The sequence below is a fragment of the Lissotriton helveticus genome, chromosome 12, assembly GCF_964261635.1.
Source record: "Lissotriton helveticus chromosome 12, aLisHel1.1, whole genome shotgun sequence".
Classification (NCBI taxonomy): domain Eukaryota; kingdom Metazoa; phylum Chordata; class Amphibia; order Caudata; family Salamandridae; genus Lissotriton; species Lissotriton helveticus.
Genome location: NC_136073.1, coordinates 74,708,578 through 74,733,586, shown reverse-complemented (window position 1 = coordinate 74,733,586; position 25,009 = coordinate 74,708,578). Strand labels below are relative to the sequence as shown.

The following is a 25,009-nucleotide window of genomic DNA, read 5'->3' as shown; positions in this document are numbered from 1 at the left end:
CACAGAAGCTGAAAAAACATTCAGCATCAAGGAAAACATTGTTCATGCGGTTCAAACAGCTGTAGCAAGAGAAAGATACCAAGCTGACGGCAGACGGATTACAGTCAGAACAGCAGAATCAGCCTTTGAGGCATTAACAAGCCCATGTAATTTACCTACTATGGCACTAAATCCAAAATGGATACAATGGGAAAATTCTCTTGCTACAGACAGAGTGAAATACTATTTTGACCCGGAAATGAAAAAATTAAAAAATCTAGAATATGAAAGAAAATACCCTCTGCCAATCGACATTCTGCCCATACGACAGTACGCCTGTGTAATATATACAGACGGACATGCTCAGCCCTCAGTTTGGGGAGAGCAAGCTTATAACGCCACATGCGAGATTACAAAAGACGTGTGCCGCGAAGGTAAATTGAAACCTCTATTTACAAAAACACACTCAGTGGAAAATAATTCAGAACAACAAACTGAAATAATAGCGTTAAAAATGGCGCTAGATAATGCGGATCGCGAATTCCCGACACTAATAGTGTGCGATTCATATTACTGCGTCAAATCATACAATAACAACTTGCAGAAATGGGTTGAAAACGGGTACAAAGATGACACAGGTGCCACAATAAAGCAAAATTCGCTTTGGGAACAAGTAGTTCTTTTAAAGAAAGAACTACCAAGGACTCACGTGATACACTCACTGAGTCATCAGCGTGATGGCGCTCACGCTGCAGGGAATTTATTGGCTGAGACAGCCACAGCGGAAGCAACTAAATCGGCTCCCGTAGCTACAAAAAAGCGGTCAGGAAAATACATTGACGGGGAAACAATGCTGGCGGTGAAAACGTCTTCAAAAGGCGACTGCTCAGCGAAACCCATCAACTATCCACTCAATTATACATACATAATCGATGCAAACTCCGTTCCTTTTGCTCAAATCCCTGGAGTGGGGGATAGAGTAATTCCAAACACGAACAGGAGAGGCTTGTTAATAGCAGACGCACATATGGGTGAGGGTCTTAGACACCTCAAGCTTAAAGATTCTCTAGAAGAATTGCAATCCACATACTGGTGGCCAGGAATGAGCCTGCAACATCACATATTTGCAAAAAACTGTCCAAACTGCAACAGAGATCGCAGTGGCGACCGAGACGGTGTTTTACCATGGCGTTTCGCTCAAGACGGGATTAAACAATAAATATATAAAACCCAGTATGATTAATGCGTCAAATTAACATATAGAGACTATCATCACTTAAAATGTAGACCCCAGCTCTCGGCTGACGTCTGAACTGTTATATAAAGATTTGCGAGTCTAAAATGGCATATACGCATGGAGCATACTACATTCTGACCAATGTCCTGCTTTTAGCTCTCGAGCTTATGGGGGGGCATGGCCAGCATGGGCACTGCATTGCGGGACTCTTGTCACTTCCTTCCTGAGGGAAATGGGATGGTGTAAAGAAAAAAACAAGGCATAAAGCAATCTATAACGGCAAAGGTATTAGGTTCGGGAGCTGGGTGGGTCAAACATTTAATAAGTGTCCAACGTAGTCTTAATAATCTGCAAAGAAATTCTCTGAGAGGTCTCAGTCCGTACGAACTATTGTTTGGGACTAGAATGTTAATCCAGGACCTCGATAGTCAAACTTCAGTGGTTAAAGAAAAATGCTTTGATATCAAAGATCGTTTGGCTATTTTACAGGACTTAAACGAAAAGAGAAAAGACCTGAGCAACATAAAGTTGAAGCAACAGCCAACAGCCACTGAAGAGAAACCACCTGTCCCAGCAAGGCCTGTCTGGATTCCAAAAATCGGGGATCTGGTCAGAGAGAAGATCGCGGTAAAGAAGGAATTTGGGCCTTCTTACAGAAAAACAGTACCTGTCTTGTCTGTCAACGGGACAAGATCAGTAGTATTACCGCCCCTTGCTGGTAAAAAGGAGAACCGAGTTGTATCCATCGACCTGGTTAAACCACAATCATGTGGCCGATAACAAGTAGTAGGCCAAGTGGACTCCCAAGAAGTAGTAGAACACCAAAGTTTGCTACAAATACAGAGGTTCAAACTGAGAGACTAATCACAATTGATAAACCTACAGTGAATCAACAAGGACTATGCAACAAAGCCATGGAACTTAAACCTCTTGAAACCCAAATCAAAATCTTACATCAAGAAACACCAGTCTACAATGACGTATCCACAGACTATGCTAATGAAACAAAGAAAATTCAAAAAGCAAAAAGGAATCCAGAAGCAATTGAAACAATTGACAGAACAGCATCTGGCTACTTCATCAACTTCGATGATTTTTCTGAGGATCCAAGTGAACCTGAGGAACAGCCAACAACAAAAACTTTCAAAGATAAAGCAAAGGAACTCTTTCACCAACTACAAGAAACATATCTGATTTCTCCATGGATTGAACTTTGGGTGGCACTAGGAGTATTCATCCTCATACTTTGGCTCATCCTGGTACTATGCTTGGGACATTTCATTGAGGGAAAATATGTTACAATGGACACAGCAAGTCAGAATATCAACTTGGTCCTGAAACCACACAAGTCTTCACACATCGAGAAAAGAGATCTTTCTTCAGTAAACTTCACAGCCAATCCTATACCCGGTGGGGTAGCATGGGACAAAACTGATTACGAAATCTATGGTCCGGTTGAGCTCCTGAAGTATCCTCATCAATTCAAGATTTCATTAAGTGACTGTAAAACCAAGCACATTCGCTGATGATTGGGACTTTGAAAGTATTAATGATGTGATGTCAGATCTAGTGATGTCAGCTAAATTTACAGAACATGAATATTTACAGGGTTCATCTAATTATGACCAGATGTATTGTTACAACCACTATGGTCACCATTTTCTGCATAAATCTGCTCAACCCAGAAATGTTTTTAATTATAATCAATGGGAACATTGTGCTACTCCACCAAAAGGTAGTTCAAAAACATTTTATGAAAAATGTTCTTATTTCTCAGGGTTTAACACAAGTGATGCAGAAACATTTTATTTCAAATTGTTAAATAAGACAGGAACGAAAACCATGCTTACAAACACAAAATTGATCTATTCAGAGACATTTTTTGAAAAAATGAAAACATTCGGTTTTGATTTCTGGAACTAAAATATTGAAACGAAGACAATCTGGGGTACAAAAGATTGGCAAGTGCAAGGTTTAGAATCATTATTTAGAGCCTGCATGATCCCAGAACAAATTATATTTTTGAATGATACAATTCAACAGACAACCTGTCTTGGCCTAGCCAAAATTAAAGACTTAAACAAACCGTCTATTCCAAAACCAACACCCGACAGTAATAGCACTACAGATGTTGAGATAGACGTATCCCATATTTTAAACCAAAACAGAACACATCCTGATTGGAAGAAATGGTTGATCTGGCCCACAGACACAAATAACTGTCAAGATAGATTCCTGAACAAAAAACAGGGGTTCACATTGACCAGGCCAGACCCTAGATACTCCCAGAGACAACATCCAGGGATTGTAACTACTTACAGTGTAGGGAAACTCTGCCTCGAATGGCTACGAACATCCACACTGGCAGAAATTAAGCAACACTTGACTTTACTTAAAGAAGGTGCTGACTTGCGTGATTTCATTATGGGACCACGCAAACAGCGTCAAAAACGTTTCATAGCGGCCTCTATATATGCAGCTTACAACGAAGCTTGGAAAGTAACTCAAATTGAAACAGCAGAGAAAATACAGGAAATTGACCGTGTTAATTTGGAAAAATCGCTTTCTGTTGTGGACAATGGGTTAATGACTCTGTCTTCCAGAATATATTCACTGGACAGTATTGTATCATCTGCAATCGATATAATAGAACAAGACTTACTGATGTTACAACACGGTCAGTCCCAATTGAGTTCTATTGTACAGCTTGGCTGGACGTTACAAAATCTGCGTTCAGGCTACGTGACTTGGCGTTTAATCAAAACAACGTCATTATTCAGTATCTTTAACCTTACTGATACACAAATCAGTTTGGCACAAAAGGGTGCAGAGTATACAATTCTGAGCATTGAAAAACTTGAGAGATTACCATTGACAATGTCAGAGCGACCTGTCATTGAATGGATAATACATGGGATAATAACTATTCCGATAACAACTTTCCAGTTTCGATACTGTCAAAAATATATACAGGCAGGCCAGTATGAAAGGTTGGGTAAAGGATACATTAAGTCAACATGGAACTTACCTTATACACACACATGTTACAGTAATAAGGGACAAGGTGTATTTCTTAGTGGTAATAATTGTGAAAAATCACTAAGTGGTATACTTCTGTGTCAGGGCATAAGATTACATGGGGCCTGCGAGGGGACTTCAAATAACCTTTCATGCCACCAGCTCGGCACACCTGCAGCGCGAATAGAACCATTCTTTAGACGGCTTTCTAACGGGAGCTATATTATAATTGTGGATCACAGATGTTGTGGCTTGCTGCCAGGAAAACCTTATCTAGTAAGCGTGACTTCCATGGTCATTTGCTGTGAGCGAGTATTGTTTCCGAATGACACTCCAGACAGGGAGGGAAAAATTTGGCCCAGTTTGAATATCGCTTCTATTCGAATTGATACTTTAAGCAGAATGAAGACTGTGCTCCTACATACGCCAACCCATTTGACGTCATCAAAAGAAACGTATGATCTCCAAGTTGCAAGGACAACGGGTGAGATACATGCCTTGTTATCAACAAATTGCCCCCTACACTTCGCAGAAATGCTAAACGAAATCTTAAATATTTCTGATACAAATGGTATCGCGAGTGTATTTAAGACCGTTTTTTCGGGACTGTTAACCCCATTCAAAGCAGTCCTGGGTATTTTTCCAAATTTCGTCCATTCCATCTTTGGCGGACTTCCTCTCCTGTTGGGACTCGTAGCAGGCATTTTATTTTTGCTAGTCTTGCTTCGTTATGGCAAACCATGTCACAGACAAGACTCCAGCAACAATGGAAGAAACGATCCTAGCTATATGCTACCGGGACCGCATAACTAAAGTCCTTGGATTAGCCCGGCTAAGAGATCTAAATATGACCTGGTTTCTTTCATTCAGACCCATATGGCAGAATTGTGTTTTACCTGTATTGAGGTGCATGCTATGCGGCGAAGAATGCGTGTTGGACACCTGTCTTACACTACAATCAGAAGTACCATTGGATGCAGATACTTTGTTGGGTCCAGTAAAGGCTCATGCATTGTGCTGTCCCCAGCGGCTACCTATCCTGATGACGGCATTCGTGGAGACTTCACCACTACGATTGAAGGGTAGTGAAGTACAGGATGAGAGCAGCATCAACCAGGTACGACCTTCTGTAAGCAGTACTGGTCTAAACATCACTAAAAGCGAACATGCGCATGACTGCATGGTAGCGACATTTTCCAACTTGGTCGAACTTTCACCAGAAGCGGTAGACTGTTTTTTCGAGAGTCTGTCTGAAATGATGTTTTCACCAGAACAGAGAGAATGACTTTAAACAAACGAACACACAGCGTTCCCTGAACTCTGAATTAGGCCTTCAGCTTTGGGAAAACAAAGCTACTGTGAACTATTTTTTCTCTCCTCTCCCCTTAAAAGCGAAAACTTTTCTCCCAATCCAAAATATTTACTTTTTTTTTGGCACTTGTCTTCTGCTTACAGTAGAACTATTCTTAGAGAACAGAGCTTCTATTTTTAAGCACTCTAGGGACAATACGTTACCTCAACCTCTAGCTTATGTACAAGTAATTGTATTTATATGTGATGAAGTGGTCTCGCACTTTTTTTTCTGTATTAAGAGCCATTTCATGTGTAATTTTCACAAATCATTCATGCTGATATAAAATGTGCATCTCCTTTTTGAATGATTATACTGCTTGAATGCATACAGTACCTATACTCATTTTCGTGTATTTCGCATATGCCATTTTTCAAATGCAAAAAATATATTTTGGGGTGGTTCGGTATACACATGCACTATTAGTTATGTTTACTATTGCTTAGTTAGTAATTATGGACATAAAAGCGTGGAGTGGGTGTAGTGTGTTTATCTAGGTACCTATATCGATACTCCTATTTCTGACCGTTGTCCGGTTAATAATTCACCAATATCCATACAACGGCACAGAATCCCGTTTTCAGATTAAGTCATAGCGCATGCTGTCACATTAAGCAAGCCCTATTCCTCCAGCCCCCTAGAAAGCACACCGAGTTCTCAAAACAAACCAAACCTCCAGCAGACCTGGGAAATCCCCCGTAGCTGTTGTTTTGATTTCGTTCGAGAACTTCTGTAAAGAATGCAAGAACGACCAGTTCTTATGACATCCTTACTGACGTATTATGTCCATCCTTACGTCAAACACGGCACCTTCAGGTATAAATATACCAACGCTGCCCTAAGCAAAGACACGGTGGTGATGAGCTTGGAGCAGCGCAACTTGCCGGAGAGCCCAGCTGATGCAGGAAGCCCACGGACGCTGCCCCTCCCTTTTGACGCGCTGAGAGAGACGCTGTCTTTTCTCCTGCCGAGAAATCCAGCCTCCGGCGTTTCCGGCTTACCTTCGCGGGTACCTGGGATACCGAGTCCTGAGAGAGAGATACCAGCCCTCCTGCCTTCTAAATCCCAGGTACTGAACTGACTAACCCCTTACAGAGAATTCTTGAGACAGATTCTTGGCCAACAAACTTAACTTAAACTGCTACTTACCTACTCCCTCCCACGTATTAGGCTTAGGTCAGGTACACCGGGGTAGGCGTAGTTAGAAGCACCAGTTGAGTACGATTAGTCAATGTATATATGTATGTATATCTTTTATCCATTTTAAAGTATCATATGGCTAAGAAACCATATCAATGCTTTTACAGTATTATTTTATAATCCTGCTTTTACTGTATGCACTTTACTTAACCTTAAGTATTGCTACTGTAGCGATTCATTTCTCTTGTATGAGGAAAAGAGACTGATCAATAAATAACACCTTTTATTGAACACGCCCATCTCTTCTTTCTCTACAATCTGGTGGAACTAAGTATGCACGTACTGACTGAGTAAAATAGTTGTCTTTTGTTTTCACACGACTCTGGAGATATACTCTTGATTAGGGAGAGCAAAGTTATCATGTTCTATGGTTGTCAGAAACTAAATCCCTTCTTGTCTATCCAGGGAGGTTAAACTCCTCCTCGCCTATTCGAGAAAGTTTCTAGTGAACTCTGAGCTAGCTGGCACACAAAACTTAAGTCTAATATCGTCAGTAGAAGACCTAGTTAACCTCTGTCCTACGTCTATACTATTGAAGATATTATTCCAATGCGCAGAGCCTATTGGGATAATAGGAACTACACTACAATATCTTCATCATTTTGTGTTCCTCATCTAAAGTCGGACTTTCCACTTGAATTCCTACAACTATGTCGAGTCAATTTCATGGTTTAAGTGACTGCTCAAACCATCTGGCACGCATTGCGGAAGCTTCAGTGAGTCTCGGCTGGACTTACATTCCGGAGTCATTCGAGCCTCTTCTTCTTTGTGGTATGTCATTAAGCGCAACGCGTCACGATGCCCAAGGTCAGAGGAACGTGACCATACGTGACACGAACGCGCATCCATTTTGAAGATGAACAACATCACGGAAGTTTATTTCAGCTGTGTTGTATTGCGGGCAGTTGACTGCACATAATTTCAAGTTCTGGTCAGCTGTGTGCTACTGTGGGAAGTTATTGCGTATGATTGCATCAACGGCGCTTCAACGCGAATTGTATGGACTCTCGATATTAAAAAAAAAGGTACTTTAACTCACATTTTCAACAATTTTTTTTTTCTTTCCTTCTTCTTCGTTATTTATTACCCCTTTTCGACACAGATGATTTTTCTTCATTCTGAGTGGATTTACGTGCAAAACTCTACAGTACCTTCGTAATTATTTAACCTTTCATTGAACCCCTCACTAATGGCTACTCAAAGTTTTTCAATTTCTACTCCCCACACGTTCTGCCCATCTGGTGGGAGACCCACCCTTAAGTGGTGTGAGTGGAAGGATTACTTTTTGAACTATATAGAGACTATTGGTGAATCTGGTAAAATGCACCCAGCCCAAAAGAAGCGTATTTTGTTGCATTCACTTGGACCTTATGGGTTAAAGGTTTATAACCAAATGTCTAAGAAAGTTGTTGTTGGTGATACTAATGTTTTTCTTGCAGCCCTGAAAGACATTGATACTTATTTTGCTCCTAAGGTATGCATTGGAATTATTAGGTATACATGTTTTCCACGTAAGCAATTGTCTGGGGAAACTGTTGATCAATATGTCTCTGAGTTAAGAAAAACTAGCCATGGATTGCAAGTTTGGGAACCATTTTGATGATTTTATTCGTGATCAAATAGTCATGCATTCCAAAAATCAATCTATAAAAGATCGGTTGTGATTAATGGTGACTCTCCATTGGAGGCGATTATTTGTATTGCTCGTAAAGGTGAAATGTACGTAGGTGTGCTAAAGAACTAATGGATAAAAGCAATAATCCAACTGTTGTGGCTAAAATTAGTACAAAAAATAGTCAAAAGTCTCAAAAACAATATAAACCACAAAACAAATCTAATGTTGTTAGCAGATTCAGATGTTATAGCTGCGATAGCAAAGATCATTTAGCCCACAGCAAATCTTGTCCAGCTTTAAAAAGTAAATGTTCAAATTGTGGTATAGTAGGCCACTATACAAAAGTTAGTAACAGGAAAAAAGTTGGTGTTAAATGTTTACTAGAAGAAGACCTGCCAGATGAGTATGGCAGAGCGTCGGATGATAATGACATGGGTAATGTTTTAAATTTATCTGAAAAATTAGTTCTCAACATTGATGATAAGGTGTTTATGAACAAACCTGAGTGCTCACTTAATATTGGTGGTGTTGAAACAAAACATTTTTTTGCTGATTCAGGGTCACCATACACTATTATTAACGAAGCTTTGTGGAATAAGAAATTTGTACATAGAGTTGGTGTTACCTTACTTGAAGCTGATATTCATCATCAGGGGTATTCTGGGGAAAAAGATTGATATGTTAGGTTATAGGTGATTCACATTTAAATTTAAAGGAAGGTCAGCCAGGGCCAAAATGTATGTTGCAAAGAAAAGTCCACCAGTACTCGGGTGGTTCGACCAAGGAAAACTTCATAATGTGCTGGATCCTGATAGTGAAGTTCAAGTCAAGGTAATTGATGATGGAACTAAAGTGACTGACACTATGTCTGCATTGTTTCCTGAAGTCTTTAACAAGGTTTTAGGCAAATTAAAACATTTTGAGCATCGTATTGTTTTAAAGGAGAACCCTATTCCTAAAATTCACAAGTGCAGGAATTTTCCAATTTTACTTACAGAGGAGGTAACAAATGAGGTAAACAAACTAGTGGCATCTGATGTCATTGAACCTATTAACGGTTCAGATTTCTCCATTAGTTGTTGCTCGACGTAGCAATGGCAAAATTCGTTTGTGTGTCGATCTTAGCCATCTCAGTGAGAACATTGTAATCGACCGTTTCCCATTATCAAAGATCAATGACATGGTAAGCAGTTTAAAGGGTGCTAAGGTTTTTTCAACGATCGATTTGTCTTCTGCTTATCACCAAATACCTTTAGCAGAAGAGTCTAGGAAGCTTACAGCATTTATCATCCCTATTGGCGGTTTCCAATTTAAAAGAATGCCCTTCGGGTTAGCATCTGCATCAGTAGTCTTTCAAAGACTTATGTTTAATTTATTTAACAAGACCGTTAGCACCAGTTTCTTTCAAGATGACATTCTGGTTTTTGGTGATAATAGAGCTTACCATGATGAGACACTTAGGAATGTAATGAACACTTTAAAAATTAAACGTCTCACTGTGGAGTTGTCTAAGTGCAAGTTTGCAGAAGAGAAAGTTTCCTATTTAGGACATGAAATTGGTATGGATGGTGTCAAACCCAAGGATACTTTAGTTAATGTCGTTAAAGAAGCTCCTATTCCAAGTAATAAAGATGAGTTAAGGTCCTTTTTGGGTTGAATATTGCTCAAAGCTCATTGCTCATTTCGCTTCTAAGTGTTTTAATATGAGAAAATTATTGAAATGTAAAGTTAAATTTGTGTGATCACAAGAGTGCCAAGATAATTTCTCAAATCTAACATCAACTATTGACAAAGTTCATGCATTAGATGGTTTCGACCCAAATTTGCAGTTATATGTCCACCGACGCTAGTGGCAAAGGACTTGGAGCTGTTCTGTTTCAAAGAAACATTAATGGAAAATAATTGATTATTTAATTTGCTTCAAGAGCTTTAAGGCATGCTGAGACCAGATACACAGCAATAGAAAGAGAAGCCTTAGCCTGTGCTTGGGCTCTTAAACACGTCAGGGCATTTGTTTGGGCGAAACCTGTCACCATATATTGTGACCATAAACCCTTGGTCAAGCTTTTGACAACTGAAGGTACGGTGAGTGCATCAGCAAGAATTGCTAGATTGTTTTATTCACAAAGTGGTGTATCTTCCTGGCAAAGACAATCTTTTAGCCCATTGTTTGTCTAGATTGCCGGTCAAATTGGAAGAGTGTGAAGATTATATTTACGATAATTTTCAAGTAGCCTTTGTTCATGATGAAGGTGGTTGTGCGGTGAGCAAAGAGGAATGGTTATCGGAATGTAGGAAGGATATTGTCCTCAAAAGTGTAATTGAGTGTATTCATAACAATTGGTCTGATTATTTGAAGAGCGATGAGAAATTAAGACCATTTGGGGAGATAAGATCTCAATTGAGCATGGAAAATGATACTGTCTTCAGAGGTGAGAGGATCGTTCCACCTAGTGGATTACGCAAGGTGATCATTCAGTTATGTCATGATGGCCATTTTGGCATTGTACGTACAAAAAATGTAGTTAGAGACCTGTTTTGGTGGCCTGGAATAGATAAAGAGGTGGAAAAGTATGTGAGGAACTGCATTAATGGTTCTTCAGCTGATAAAACCTTGAAGACTCTACGTCCCCCTATGTTGTAGTATGTACCACCTCTATGTCCTTGGGATTCTGTTGCCATTGATTTATTTGGACCTGTTGGTAATAATCAAAAGTATGTTATTGTTTTACTTGATCTCTTCTCAAAATGGCCAGTTGTAAAAGTGGTTGAAACTATTGATACTTCTGCAATCTTAACCTTTTTGGATAGAACATTTGTATCTGAAGGATTACCTAGAACAATTTTAAGTGATAATGGTGTTCAATTTTTATCTAGTCCTGCTAAGAGTTATTTCAAGAAGGTTGGTGTTTTTCATAGAACTACTTCATTATACAATCCTAGCGACAATGGTGAAGTTGAGAGATTCAATCGTGTGATCAAAGGTGTTGTTCAGTCAGCGTGTAATGCTAGGATTGATTGGGAAACTTAACTGTTCAAAGCGGTTTGGGCTTATTGAGTGACAAAAAATGAGTACACTGGTCTTTCACCTTTTGTGATAATGAGGGGACGTAAACCTAGATCCAAATACAATCCGATTTGGTGTTATGATTCTACTGTATGGCAGTGGTCACCTTCGGCGGTTCATGATAAATTAATTGAACATCACGCAAAGGTTAAGGTTTACAGTGATAACAAGTGTGGAGCCAAAGATGTAAGTGTAGATGTTGGTGATTTGGGTCGCATTAAAAAACCTGGTAAAGTAAAAAAAGGTGAGAGCCAATTCTTTGAGCCTGAGGAAGTGGTGGAAGTATTGAATAATAAGAGTTAGGAGTGGAAAAGTATGGAACATGCATAGCATTGCTTTAACTTCAAAATTGTTTGCTGATGTGAATTCACAAATTAGAACTCCTGGCAGTTTTCATTGGTTGGATGATGATATGGATTATGTGATTCTTCCTCCATCTTCAGCTCATTCCCCAGATGGAGTAGTTAGTTATGGAAGTGGTGTGAATGAAGATGGTGCGATTCTTCCTTCTTCTTCAGCTCATCCACCAGATGGAGTAGCGAGCGGTAGAGTAATACATTTAGAAGAGTATAATTCATCAAGCTCTGGTATTATTGATCATAATGTGGGTAGCTCTAGGAAACCTCCTAAATGGTTGGAGGACTATGTAGTAGAAGGAATCCGAGCTCGGAATTCACAGTGACTGTATAATGAAATGTAATTATTTTATTATTAGTTTTTTTTCATATTATGTATTATTGTTATTTTATTATAAGATTGAGGAAGTGTTGTGTTGTTACTTTAAGTATTGCTAGGCAACTAGCAATATTCTATGTTAGAATTGTTATGATGCAAAGTTACAGTTACGGTTCACTTGCAGTGACCGGTGCAGGACAGCTGGAAGGATGTTATTGAGCTCCAGACAATAAACGTGTACAAACACTACCTGCCTTGGTGAATTTGTACACAAGAGAAACACACTCTATAATTGTGAGAGATTAGTGGTACTGGCAGCGGAAAAGCAGGGACTGGTGACAGTGTTAGAAGCTGGCACTGGTGGAACTCAGTCAATGGCTGGCAGCGTGATAAACTGGTACTAGTGGGCAGTGTAAGAAGACAATGATGGGCAGAGTGACAAGCGGACACTTCTAGGAAGAGTAGGAAACTGGTACGTGTGAGAAGCGGACATTGCTGGGCAGTTTAAGAAGCTGCTACTGGAGGGCATTATAACAAGCACTGGCATAAACAATAGGTCTTGCCTTTGGGACCTTTTTGAAGTGTTTTTCCATTCACCTTTTATGCAGTTCTGTGCAATGTAAATGTGAACTTGTTGAAAGAAAAAGGGTAACATCCTTCCTTAGCAGTATTTAGTATGGCAATTGCAGGGCTAGCTTTAGCATTTTATGAATATCATTATGGATAGAGCTGGAGACTTCGGAGCTGGGGAATTATGTTTGATTCCTTGCGATTCCACAACATCCTGTGATTCTGTGCAAATCAACTACTCTGCCCATGCATAAAACATAAAGCTGATCTCTTGCATGCCATTTGAAGTCAAATAAGCAAGAGGAGCAGGTTTTGTTTGTTTACATTTCAACTCGTGAGCTAATGTTAGATACCCATGACTTAAAGCAAGTGAAGGTCTTACCATGTAATTGGTTGCATGAATTTAAGAGCATGTGTGATTTACAAATCCGTAATTGCATTGCCTTTCCCAATCTCCAACAAAATGTTCTGTTGTCAGTTAAATAATGTATGGTGTTACACAAATTGTAATGTCTTGTGTAACATTTGAAAATTAGGATGTAAATTATTAATGCTACATGTGTTCACAACCGAACGTGGATGTGAGGACAGAAAGAAACGTCTAGCAAATGCAACAAAAATAAAGTGTACCTAAAGGGACCTGATTTGCTTACAAAAATACAACACAAAATACTATTTCGTTAAAAAAAATTCAGTATAAAGCAGAACATTTTAAAGGAATGGTATGTGTAATAATAAATAAAGAAAATCGTCAGTGAAAAGTAAATATGCAATTTGCAAACTAAGAATAATCCTGAGTATGTGTGGGGTTATAAAAGGGCAGCAGGCACTTATTGTGAGTTTTTCCCGAGAATCAAAGCTTTCTCTACAAAAAGAATCCAGTAATAATACTAAAGTGAAACGTAAAGGACACCAAACATGAAGACGTGCTGTGCCTTTGCTTGCACTAATCTGAGACCATGTATGACTAAGAGCACAATGATTGCTTTGCCTTTCCCATTATATAACAAAGTTTCTATTGTAAGACGCAGTAATGTAATTTCTGCTTAAGCACTGATTTACAACTTGTCTTTCCAACAGAATGCAGGAGGAAAGGCATAATCAAATCAAATCATAGAACATTTATAGAGCGCACATATCACTCAAGAGTCTCATGGCGCTGGTGGTGGATGGCATAACAAAGCTTTTAGCAATATCACAATTAATTAAAAAAAAAAATAGTATGGAATGTTTTTCGAAAAGAAAGATTCGGATATGAAAATAAACATGTTAGAATTATGAAATTGATATTTGCCCTCATGGGCTGTTGCGGGACACTTGTTACATATAAGAAGTAAAGGGATTACTATGTCTTGATTACATTCTTAATTACCATGGAGACGGTAGTGTTCATAGAGGACCGAAAGAGCAGGCATCAGAACAATAAAGGGGTGGGAGGAGGAGGATGAGCAACAACAACGGAACGCGTGAAATGAATGAAGGAAGTTCGTTAAGCAACAACAGAACATTTTAGGGTGATGGAGAGAGAAGGGCAAGCAAGAAGAACGGAAGGTGAGATGGAGCATCTAAATAAACAACTCTGAAAGTATGCACACAAAGTCAGTGTCCCCCCCCCAAAAAAGTTCAACAAAGAAAATGATCAACTCCATGGACGCATTTGTTGTCATTGCTAGCACGAAGTTGAGAGCATGCGAGAATAACACAACAGTGAATGTTTGCCTTTCCCAAGATACAATAAAAGTTTCTGTTCCAAGGTCTGTTGTTGGCACAGCAAAGTAATTTGTGCCGTAGCACTGATTTACAACTTGCCTTTACAATGGAATGCAGGAAGGAAGAAAAACTAGATGTAAAATGCACAGTCTACCACCTCTTCCTGTTGAGCTAGCGCAGTTTTTATGCACTCCCAGGCCAGGTGCATGGAGAGGCTTCATGCAGTCCTATGTTTTTGTTATAAGCTGCAAGCGGATGTGCCCTCTATAGTGTCTGAGTGGTGAACTCCATTCCGCTGGCAGAGTTAACGGAGATTTCCGTACTCTGCGTTATGCGGAGCTCGCAGGGTCTTTTCCCTCGCTCGCATTCGTCAACGGCAAGTTGGCGAGCACGAGCGAGGAAAATCCACTTCTCTATGTGATTTTTCCTTGCATGCGATCATCAACATCAAGTTGGCAAGCGCCAGCATGGAAAATCAACCTCCCGGCGAGATTTCTCAACGCTAGCTGTCAAGTTTCTCATTGCGAGTGGTCGCGTATGCTCGCTAACGCTCTAATTGAGACACTGTGCGAGTAAAAATCTACATGGGCAGCAGAAAGGAAGCAGTGCCCACTTGCGCTGTGCATGGTGCCGTTTGCGATGATTGCACAGCGCAGACAAGCATCTGGCACTGAAAATCACAGCAAACAACATTTATCCAACGCACTCCGCCGCTTGTGGAGCTCCGCGTAGCGCGGCAGTTTTTTTTACACTTTGAGGAGTCCCGCGTAGCAGTACTCTGCGAGCTCCGCCCAGGCTTACTCTATACTGCAGTGAACATACTATCCATCTGCTGCTCAGAGCGCGTACTTCACTCATTGCTTCAGCCATTGAGGCGCAGGCTCCATGTTTCATTAATATTCATGGTCAGGAATGGTCTGTGCCCAACAGTGCACACAGCAACAAGTGCTGTAGCTTACATCTGCAAAAGACAGCAGTGCTCTATCTCTGCAGTAAAGTTTCCCCGTTTAATATGGTAGGCGAGCAAAAATTGGTTAAGTAAGGTTAGGGGAATTTGCGCAATGCAGTCTTTTCTCAATCTAGAGCACTTGAATGACTAACGTGCTCCACAGAAACCTCATAGAACAGGGAGAGGGTGTGACATAACAATGAGAGCTTCCGATTATGGAACTGGAAACCGGGATTGAGTCTCCGAGTCGGCACAACATCCTGTGATTCTGGGCAAATATTTTATCTCCCTGTGCCCACAAAACTTGAATACGTCCTTGCATAATGTAAGTGGTGCCTTAGCAAAGTCTCCAATACCTTCGGGTGGACTGCAAACTTAAAATAAGCAGCACGGAGGTAGGAGGAGGAGAGGTGAAGCTGCGAATGGGAAGGGGGCTGTGCGGTGCATCGATGAAAGACCGCAGTGAAGACTATAACTAGAGAGCTGGCAGAGGTTGCAGAAAATCATGTCATGCCTGCAGTAGTGCTTACAGAATAAATAAGACAAACCATGTAATAACAGAAGTAAAAGAGCCAGTCCTCATGGGCAGGCACGGCCCGTGCCGGGCGTTATACTGGGGCGGTGACGTCAGGCAGGGGAGGGTCAGGGTGGTGGGTTGTAAAATGCGGGATATGGACCATTAGAGGTAAGTACCAATAAAAATAAATAAAACAAATTTCGTTGCCCACGCTGCATCACATTTGGCGATGTAGCGCAGGTAACGAAATTAGTTTTATTTCGGTACTTACGTCTAATGGTCCATATCCCGCATTTTACAACCCACCACCCTGACCCTCCCCTGCCTGACGTCACTGCCCCAGTATAACGCCCGGCACGGGCTGTGCCTGCTCATGGGAGGTTACAAATGAAGACAAGGCAGTCCTAAGGGGGGCCTAACAAGCCTATTAACGAATCAGAAGCCAACATTTACCAAGGGCAATGAAATAAGACAATGACAAATATGGGCGGAGAGTGTGCGGAGCTTCAAGTCCATTCTCGAATACAGCATGCCTCGCAGAGCAGCACAAGCGCTGCCCAGGCTCCACCTAAAAAGCAGACATGGGTGGGCAGCCTGAGAAGTTGATCCTGGTAAACAAATTAAGAAGCAGTCACTATTGGCCCGTGTGCGAAAATTGCGCTGGGTTCAGGGTAAGGGATGAGTACAAATGGACATAGTGAGAAGCAGGCACTGGTTGGCAGTGTGGAGAGCAGGGACAGGCGTACAGTGTAAGAAGCTGGTAGTAGTAGGCTGTGTACAAACCCACGATACCAAAGGGGATGATGGACGAATGATGGACAGAGCGTTTGAGCAAATCAAACACTCACCCCCAGTCAACTTATCTGGGTTTAATCCATCACCATTCTTTAGCTCACTCCACCACCCCAGTTCAGACATGGCCATATGCAAATCAGTCTGACCCTGTGCCTCATGGGAACAGTCCAGCCCGAACTGCCAAGCCATGTCTTCCCTGGACCGGAAACAAGCATCCTGGGACCGGTTTAGTATTCATAATCCTCATCAGCCAGGCTATCTTGAATCCAGTCGTAGAGTGAGCAAGGGACCCACGTCTGGGCATACCCTGCCAACTTAGGGCGAACTAGGCGATACCAAAGGGGGTGATGGACGGAGCATTTGAGCAAATCAAACACTCACCCCAGTCAACCGATCTGGGTTTAATCCATCACCATTCTTTAGCTCACTCCACCACCCCAGTTCAGACATGGCCATATGCAAATCAGTCTGACCCTGTGCCTCTTGGGAACATCCAGCCCGAACTGCCAAGCCATGTCTTCCCTGGACCGGAAACACACATCCTGGGACCGGTTTTGGATTCATAATCCTCATCAGCCAGGCTAATTGAATCCTGTGGTAGAGTGAGCAAGGGACCCACGTCTGGGCATGCCCTGCCAATTTAGGGTGAACAAAACGATACCAAAGGGGATGATGGATGGAACGTTTGAGCAAATCAAACACTCACCCCCAGTCAACTGGTCTGGGTGGTAGAGTGCTACCCTTGCTCACCCTACCGCTGGATTCAAGATAGCCTGGCGGATGAGGATTAAGAATCCGAAACCGGTCCCAGGATGCTTGTTTCCGGTCCTGGGAAGACATGGCTTGGCAGTTCGGGCTGAGCTGTTCCCATGAGGCACAGGGTCAGACTGATTTGCATATGGCCATGTCTGAACTGGGGTGGTGTAATGAGTTAAAGAATGGTGATGCATTAAACCCAGATCAGTTGACTGGGGGTGAGTGTTTGATTTGCTCAAACGCTCCATCCATCATCCCCTTTGGTATCGCTGTGTACAAACCCAGCACTTGCGGGCAGTGTAAAAAGCAGAAACTAATGAGAAGTGTGAGAAGCAGGGGCTGGTGTACAGTGTGAGAAGTTTGCACTGGTGGGCAGTGTGAGAAGTAGAAACAGGTGAGGAGTGACAAACTGGTACTGTTGAGCAGTGTAAGAAGCTGGGATTTGTACACAGCAGACACTGGTGGGTTGTGTAAGAAGCTGGCAGTCGTGCACAATGTAAGAATCTGGTACCTGTAGAAAGTGAGAAGTTGGTACTGGTGAGCTACATAAAAGCAGGCACTTGAAGCAGTGTGAGAAGACTGCGCAGGAGAGCAACGGAAAAAGCACTTAAGATGCTGCCACTGGTGGGCAGTGATAGACGTGGATAATGGTGGGCAGTGTCCTAAACTGGTACTGATAATCAGTGTACAAAGCTGGTATTGGTGAGCGGTGTTAAGCAGGCACTGGCTGGCAGTGTGAGAAACAGGCACTTTTAGGCAGTGTAAGAACCCGATACTAGTGGGAAGTGTAAGAAGCTGTTACTGGTAGAAAGTATGATAAGGAGGCACAGGGAGCAGTTTGTGAAAGTGATAAAGGTGGCCAAAGTGACAAGACTGCACCTGTGGATAGTGTTAGAAGTTGGTATTTGTGAATCGTGTAGGAAGCAGGCACTTACTGGTAATGTAAGAAGATGGTACTGGTGAGCAGTGTCACTAGCCGGCACTTGTGAACCGTGTAAGAAGCAGGTACTTACTGGTAATGTAAGAAGATGGTACTGGTGAGCAGTGTCACTTGCTGGCACTTGTGAACCGTGTAAGAAGCAGGCACTTACTGGTAGTGAAAGAAGATGGTACTGGTGGGCAGGTTCACATGTTGGCACGTGCGAACAGTGTAAGAAGCAGGTACTTACTGGTAGTGTAAGAAGATGGTACTGGTGGGCAGTGTCACAAGTTGGTACTTGTGAACCTTGTAAGAAGCAGGTACTTACTGGTAGTGTAAGAAGATTGTACTGGTGGGCAGTGTCACAAGTTGGTACTTGTGAACCATGTAAGAAACAGGTACTTACTGGCAGTGTAAGAAGATGGTACTGGTGGGCAGTGTCACAAGTTGGCACTTGTGAACAGTGTAAGAAGCAGGTACTTACTGGTAATGTTAGAAGGTGGTACTAGTGGGCAGTGTATGAATGTGTAGAGGTGGGCAGCATAAGATATTGGTACTGGGCGGCATTTTAAGAATCTCACTCGTGCATAGTGTACAAAGGTTGAACAGGTGGGCATCATGAGAAGAGGGCACCAGCAAATATAGAAAGGTATTCTCTAGCTTTTGCCAACCCAAAGATATAAGCACAGGCCGATGCCTCTGACACGCAGGCCATCAGGGCTGTGGCACCTCTTCACAGGCCCACTGGCCTTTCATTCATCCATCTCATTTTACCTCTAGGCCAGCCTGCTGCTATGTGAGTGAAACTGCGTGCTCTCCTGGCTCAGCACCACTGATGCCCACTCGTTTCTACCTGTGATAAAAGGGCTTAACATAGGTCTCTGGCAGGCATGTGTGCCCCATATCCCCACCAATTGTTAATCTTAGCCGTTTGTATATCTGTGACCAGGGGCGCAACTAGGGCTTAACTTCGGGGGTGGCTAACATGGCAAATGAGGGGCGTGGCTAAAGTTAATCAATGGGGCGGGGGTAAAATGGCAGACAATCAGGATCAGCAAATGCTCAGGCCAAGCTGATAAACAGAAGTGGCGATTCAGCAATACAAAACTGCACCTTGGTATTCATCATGCACAACATGGAGACGCTTTCCACAGAGGCTCAAAGCAAAGACAGCACTCTTCCAACCACACACCCACAAGGTGTAACCTGCTACTCGCATGGACAAGTGCTTCAGCATCGCACTTAGGAGTAGTAAGTGCTCTACAAATACAATATAATACGCTCTGCATTGTGTGTCTCTCTTGAAACACAATGACTATGTGAGACTGTCTCTGCACTAACATATCTCAACTATTGATGACAAGCGTCAGAATTGGTAGGACTGATATGTCCCATCAAAGGAGAATTCCAAACAGGCTATGGCTGAAGGATGCACTGGTTGACAGTATAGATTGGGGTCACAAACCAGAAGATGGAAACACTTATGGCGAAGATTAGGTAGAACACTGGTTATGGGAGCACACCAGGAAGGGAGGAACATAGATCGAATAGGAGCCACAGTCCCCTGAGTATTCTCACCTGCGACAGCAGTTGGTGAGTTACCTTCACTCCGCAATGCTCTATCACATGTTTGTGTCACTACAGTTTTATTTTATTCCGTATGGGGTTGGCTGTGTGGACCTGAATCTGGGGCTTGCAGCTACTTCACTTCTTTAAATGGAGGTTGACAGTGTCTTCCACCTCAGCAAAGTATCCTGCCTTTCTTCTCGTAGGATCTCTGGCTGGATTCAGGCTGCTGGGAGAATGGTAACACTCTTGTTCTGAATGTTAGCAGTAAAATTCTCTCTGCTAATGCAGAGATCTTTTGGTTCACATTTCTTACTTTGTATTTGCTCATATTTTCTCTAACCTATTCCAGACTTTGCCTCTGACAATGGACCACGGCAACGCATTGGCGCAGTCTTGTGGCTGAGATTTTTTGGGGGGTTCTCCCTTTTCTCTCTCCCTTATCCCTTTTCCTCCCCAAGGGTCAGTGACAGACCTCACCTCAACCGCTGTTGATATTCACCGTCATAGGAGACTGAGTGAATTTGATGGCAATGATGCAGTCTCAGTGGAGAAGTGTGGCTCAGGGGTTAGGTGGAGAAGTGTGGCTCAGGGGTTAGAGGCAGCAGACCCGGAAGCTGAGATCGGTCCTGGACCAGGGTTCAATTCCCCGCCTCGGCGGGGACTTGGGCTAAAAATTCCACGGACTCGATAATTCTCGCCCCGGTGCCTCCTCGACTCACGGGTTCACACTCTGCGACTCTGGGCAATAGCCTGCTTAATCTCCACAACGGCCCCTCGCGGCGGGATGCCTGACTTTCACCTTGTGGATACCCTGCTATCTCACAGGGGAATACCAGGAAGGGTTCCCTAAGCAAGCGCCGGGAAACCCACTGCGGGTAGCTGTGCGCTATATAAGCTCAACTACATTTACATTTACATCCATACTGAATCTCGATCCTAACACCAGGCCCCCCAGGTGCCTTGACGCTCATGTACCATTTCTCTTAAAACGACTGTTGACATGTGTGGACCATGTGCCCACAACAACATGCAGCACCTTTCTTCAAGCATAGTTCTCTGTCTGGGGCCAATGTTCCTCACAAAGAAGCTGCTGCTTTGCCTTGTTAAAACAAGTGAATAAAAATTCAATGGACGGGTATGTGAACTCGCCCCTGCTGCTGCCTGTCCACCCCAGGGTTTGAACTTTGGCCTGGCAGTACAATCTGGTTCGGAAGCTTTCAAGGCCAGCGGAAATACTTGCTACATGGATTGCCTGCTGCCTTGAGCACAAGGGCCTCAGTGAACTGGGCTGACCTAAATATAGGATATTCCCAAAATGACATTCGACCCACTCAAAGGACCAAACCTCTGACCTGCATGTTGGACACATTTGTCTTCAGCATGTAGATAAATCTTCATAGCTAAGATTTAAATGTAAGATGAATTTAAACAAGTATGATATTTAAATATGCCTCATTCCCCTTGATCTACCGTATTTCATGATGTAAGTGATTCGAATAAACAAATGAAGAAGTGAATGAAAGTCAATCTGTGGCCATTTTCAATTTCACATAGGAAAGGTTTGTGCTGCACGTTTGCCAGACTACCACAGGCACGTATAGAGGAATAAAGTGCATTGAAGCTAGCATATACCAGGTCAGGGGAAACCAGAAGGTAATGACCTCAATCTGAGCTCACGGTCCCTCAAATGCAGAGAGTTGGGCGAGTCCTTGACCCAAAGCAAAAGCTTTTTTCGTGCATTCTAGGCTTCCCAGGAGTACTTACTACCTCGATTGCATACCCTGGCCTCTAGAAGTTACAGGATTTTCAGGGAAGGCACTTAATCCTAGATCTGCCATTCCACATAGTTCTATGACCAGATGAACCCTCACCTGGTTTATCCACCATCCGTGTAGTCTCCTCACCTTGTGCAGCTCTTCAGGTTGAGCACATGCTCCATCTTAGTCGTGTGTAGCCTCCGCATCACAGGCTTGAATCCCAGCGCAGCCACTCATCCTTTTATACTCCAAACAACAAAATGAGGGGCACCGAATCTAACGACGCTCCAAGTACCGACTGGATACTAGTAACGACTGTTCGTAAGAAAAATTGGATTTAGGTGTTCCTAAAAAAAACTGTGTCCAAAATGCCCAGGGCAGGCAGGACCTCCCTTTAGAGGTCAGTCACAGAACCCAAGCTCACATAACACGACTCTTGGCGCAGTATGCTACAAACCAATCACTCCCATAAAAAGGTGCCCCCGGCCCTCACAAAGAAGGAAAACAGGCTCTTGGAAAGTTGCTGCCTGCTATTCTGATAGTATTCTCTGGAGTTGGGCTGATCAGCAGCACTGTTCTGACATCTAGCCCCTCCTGAAAGTCTTGCAGTTCAGATAAAGGTTAAAATGTCTCCGGGTTTCTCCATGCATGGGTCTACTCTGCTTCTTCGCCACCGCCCTTGGATGCAAAAAAGAGACAGCTCCATGGCCCTGTTCACCATTCATCTGGTGAGCAGCCCAGTGGATGTGTATTCCATTCAAGTGCAAGACAGCAGGGGGGAAGGGATGGGCAGTGCAAGTGACGCTTTTCCTTTTGTAAAGTAATTCCTGCTGTCATAGCCCAGGGTTTGCTGTCTGTGCACTTGTATGGAATACACATCCATACAAGTGCACAGACAGCAAACCCTGGGCTATGATATCAGGAATTTCTTTACAAAGGAAAAGCATCACCTGCACTGGCCTTCCCGTTCCCCCTGCTGTGCACATCTTCTCACTCCCACCCTATGCTGCACAACACACCGAAAGTGCTTAGGTGAAATCCCCGCATTCATGCAAGGGTATCACCTCTGTGGCAGCCAGTCTCGAACAAAACAAGAGGTGGGGGCAGGGAGGGTTGCTGAAACCTTTCAGAGGCAGGCTGGCTGGGGCTGGTTCTGGGCCTCTAAGAAAGGGTCATTAGAGTCACAAAATCTGGGATGCTAAAGCATCCGATGCTACACGCAGCCTAAATAAACATGTAACTGGGGAAGAAAAGTTTTCATGCTTTAATTATTTTAATGCGGGTCAGGAAAGTGTCATGCGGTCATCTTAGCCCGGGCTGTAGAAGACGAGGAGGGGGGGGGGGGCTGAAGCCCCTTTAGCCCAATGGGTGTTGCGCGCCTGTCTGTGACATACCAGCATCTAAGGCGTCCTTCGCTTCATGTTTACACTCGGGTCCCATCGATGTGCGTTCTGACCTTTTTACCTATCCTTTTCGAAAACACTAGCCCCCGGTGAGAATAGAGTTCAAACGGAAGCTCTCCGGCCCCGCGGCGCCCTCTTACCTTGTCTGCGTCAGGCGCTCCCGCTCTCCTCTCGAGATGTCTCTGGGGCTCCAACTGTCACCTCAGAACTGGTGACCTCATAAGGGCGCCACCTGCCGGCGTCCATAGTTTCTACGTACGAACGGTGACTGGGACAACTGCTGGCACATCATTGGTTAAAGTAGAATGATGTCATTCGGGCAGCATCCGGCTCTCAAAACTATTCAGCCACGCCACCTTTGCTCCTAATCTACAGAATGTTTTTTAGTGCCTATTTAGGCGTTATATACATGTTTTCCATGGGATAAACCACTTCTCTTGCTTCTGCACCAACTCCCATTAAGAAAAGCCTCGTAAAAAAAGATATGGATTGGATATATACATAGGCAATAGAACTCAGGCACCTCACAAACACATCAGCCACAAAATGAAAGACATCAAAAATAATTCTGTGCTTCACCAGTTTAACCCGTGGAAACAACCCACTGGTATCCAACAGAACTTATCTTCCTTCCCATCAGAGCCGATATTTTTTGGATTTATGGGTAGTTGAGAATGGCTATTCTCTCCCTCATATTCTCCCTTTTCTCCTGTATCACCCATAAAGCCAAAAGTGAATTCTTTCGGAACCATACTGATACTACTGGCACCAAACCCGGCACGCAGGGGCGGCTCCTCCACAATGGCGGACTAGTGTCACCCCACTGGCTCAGAGCCAGCAGCTAAAAAAGAAAACGATATTTCATAATTATTGTATTTTTCGGCGGCTGGTGGGAGGGGGGTAGGAGTGGAGTGCATTTTCTAAGTGCGCATGTGTGTTTAGCCAGCTGTCTCAGGCCGGCCAAACACACATGCACACTTAGGTTTCTCTAGCCCGGCTGTATTGAACAGCCAGATTAGAGAAACAGGACAGACACCCAGTTTCTGAGAGAGCATCTTTTCAGCCCGCTCAGGCCAATACCCGCGCTGCTCTCACAGTAGCATGTAGATTGTACAGGGAGTCTGTAATCCTGTCCTATTGTCTGCTGGGATCAAGAAGGAGAATGCAGACAAGGCTTGATGTGGGAGGCGGCCGGCTGCTCAGGATAAGTCTTCCATTTTTTAAAAATGAATAAACTCCCCCGTGTGGTATTCTAGATTAGGTCATTTGTAGACTTATTATATGTCATGGAGAATATTATGGGGATTCTGGGGATAGTGACGTGGGTGAGCTGGAGATCGGTCGTGCCTGCCTGGTCTCCCTCTAGTGGTTGTTAAGCTTTTCTCCATCTGGAATAAATCCTCTCTTTGAAACCTACATTCTCCGTCTTCTATTTCAACATAGTAATTGGCGACGAGGAAGGAATTTTAGGAGGACGCATCGCATCTTGTTGACATCGTGTTCCCGACAACCTACAGATGGGTCAGGAATTGTTCTCCGTGTACTCTAAGTGATACATCTGCGAAATCTCTCTCTGTTGGTGTCACACTTGTTGAGTTTGCTCAAGGGCTTTGGAGGAAGTTAGGCATTGATATTATTGTTCCATTTAACTATCAATCTGGTAAAGAATTGTTTGCTTTAGTTTTGATTGATTATTTTTCTAAATGGCCTGAGGTAAAAATTGTGGGAAAAGTTTGTTCAGAGAATGTTGTTGAGTTTTTGGAGGAGGTATTTTGTAGAGAAGTTTTGCCTGTAGAAATTATTTCTGACAATTGTCCATAATTCGTAAGCAGGGAGTTTGAGTCATTCATTCATTCAAAATACTTTATTCGGTTTACATTTTTAGAAACCATAAAAGTTATATAATCCAGATTACAATATAA

General features: G+C 42.9%; 1 protein-coding gene across 4 annotated transcripts in view; it reads right to left on the bottom strand.

Moving 5' to 3' along the window:
- The window catches only part of LOC144798677 (T-complex protein 1 subunit theta-like), a 338,982-nt gene extending 315,632 nt beyond the window's left edge, over positions 1 to 23,350 (bottom strand). Inside the window, exon 1 of one of the 4 annotated variants that reach the window (XM_078669661.1) lies at positions 23,228 to 23,350. Coding sequence is in view for 1 of the 4 variants with exons in the window: in XM_078669659.1 (XP_078525785.1) it covers positions 23,079 to 23,084 (6 nt within the window). In the remaining 3 variants the exon portion in view is untranslated. The other 3 variants (XM_078669662.1, XM_078669659.1, XM_078669663.1) reach the window with 3 other exon arrangements.
- Positions 23,351 to 25,009: the final 1,659 nt, after the last annotated feature.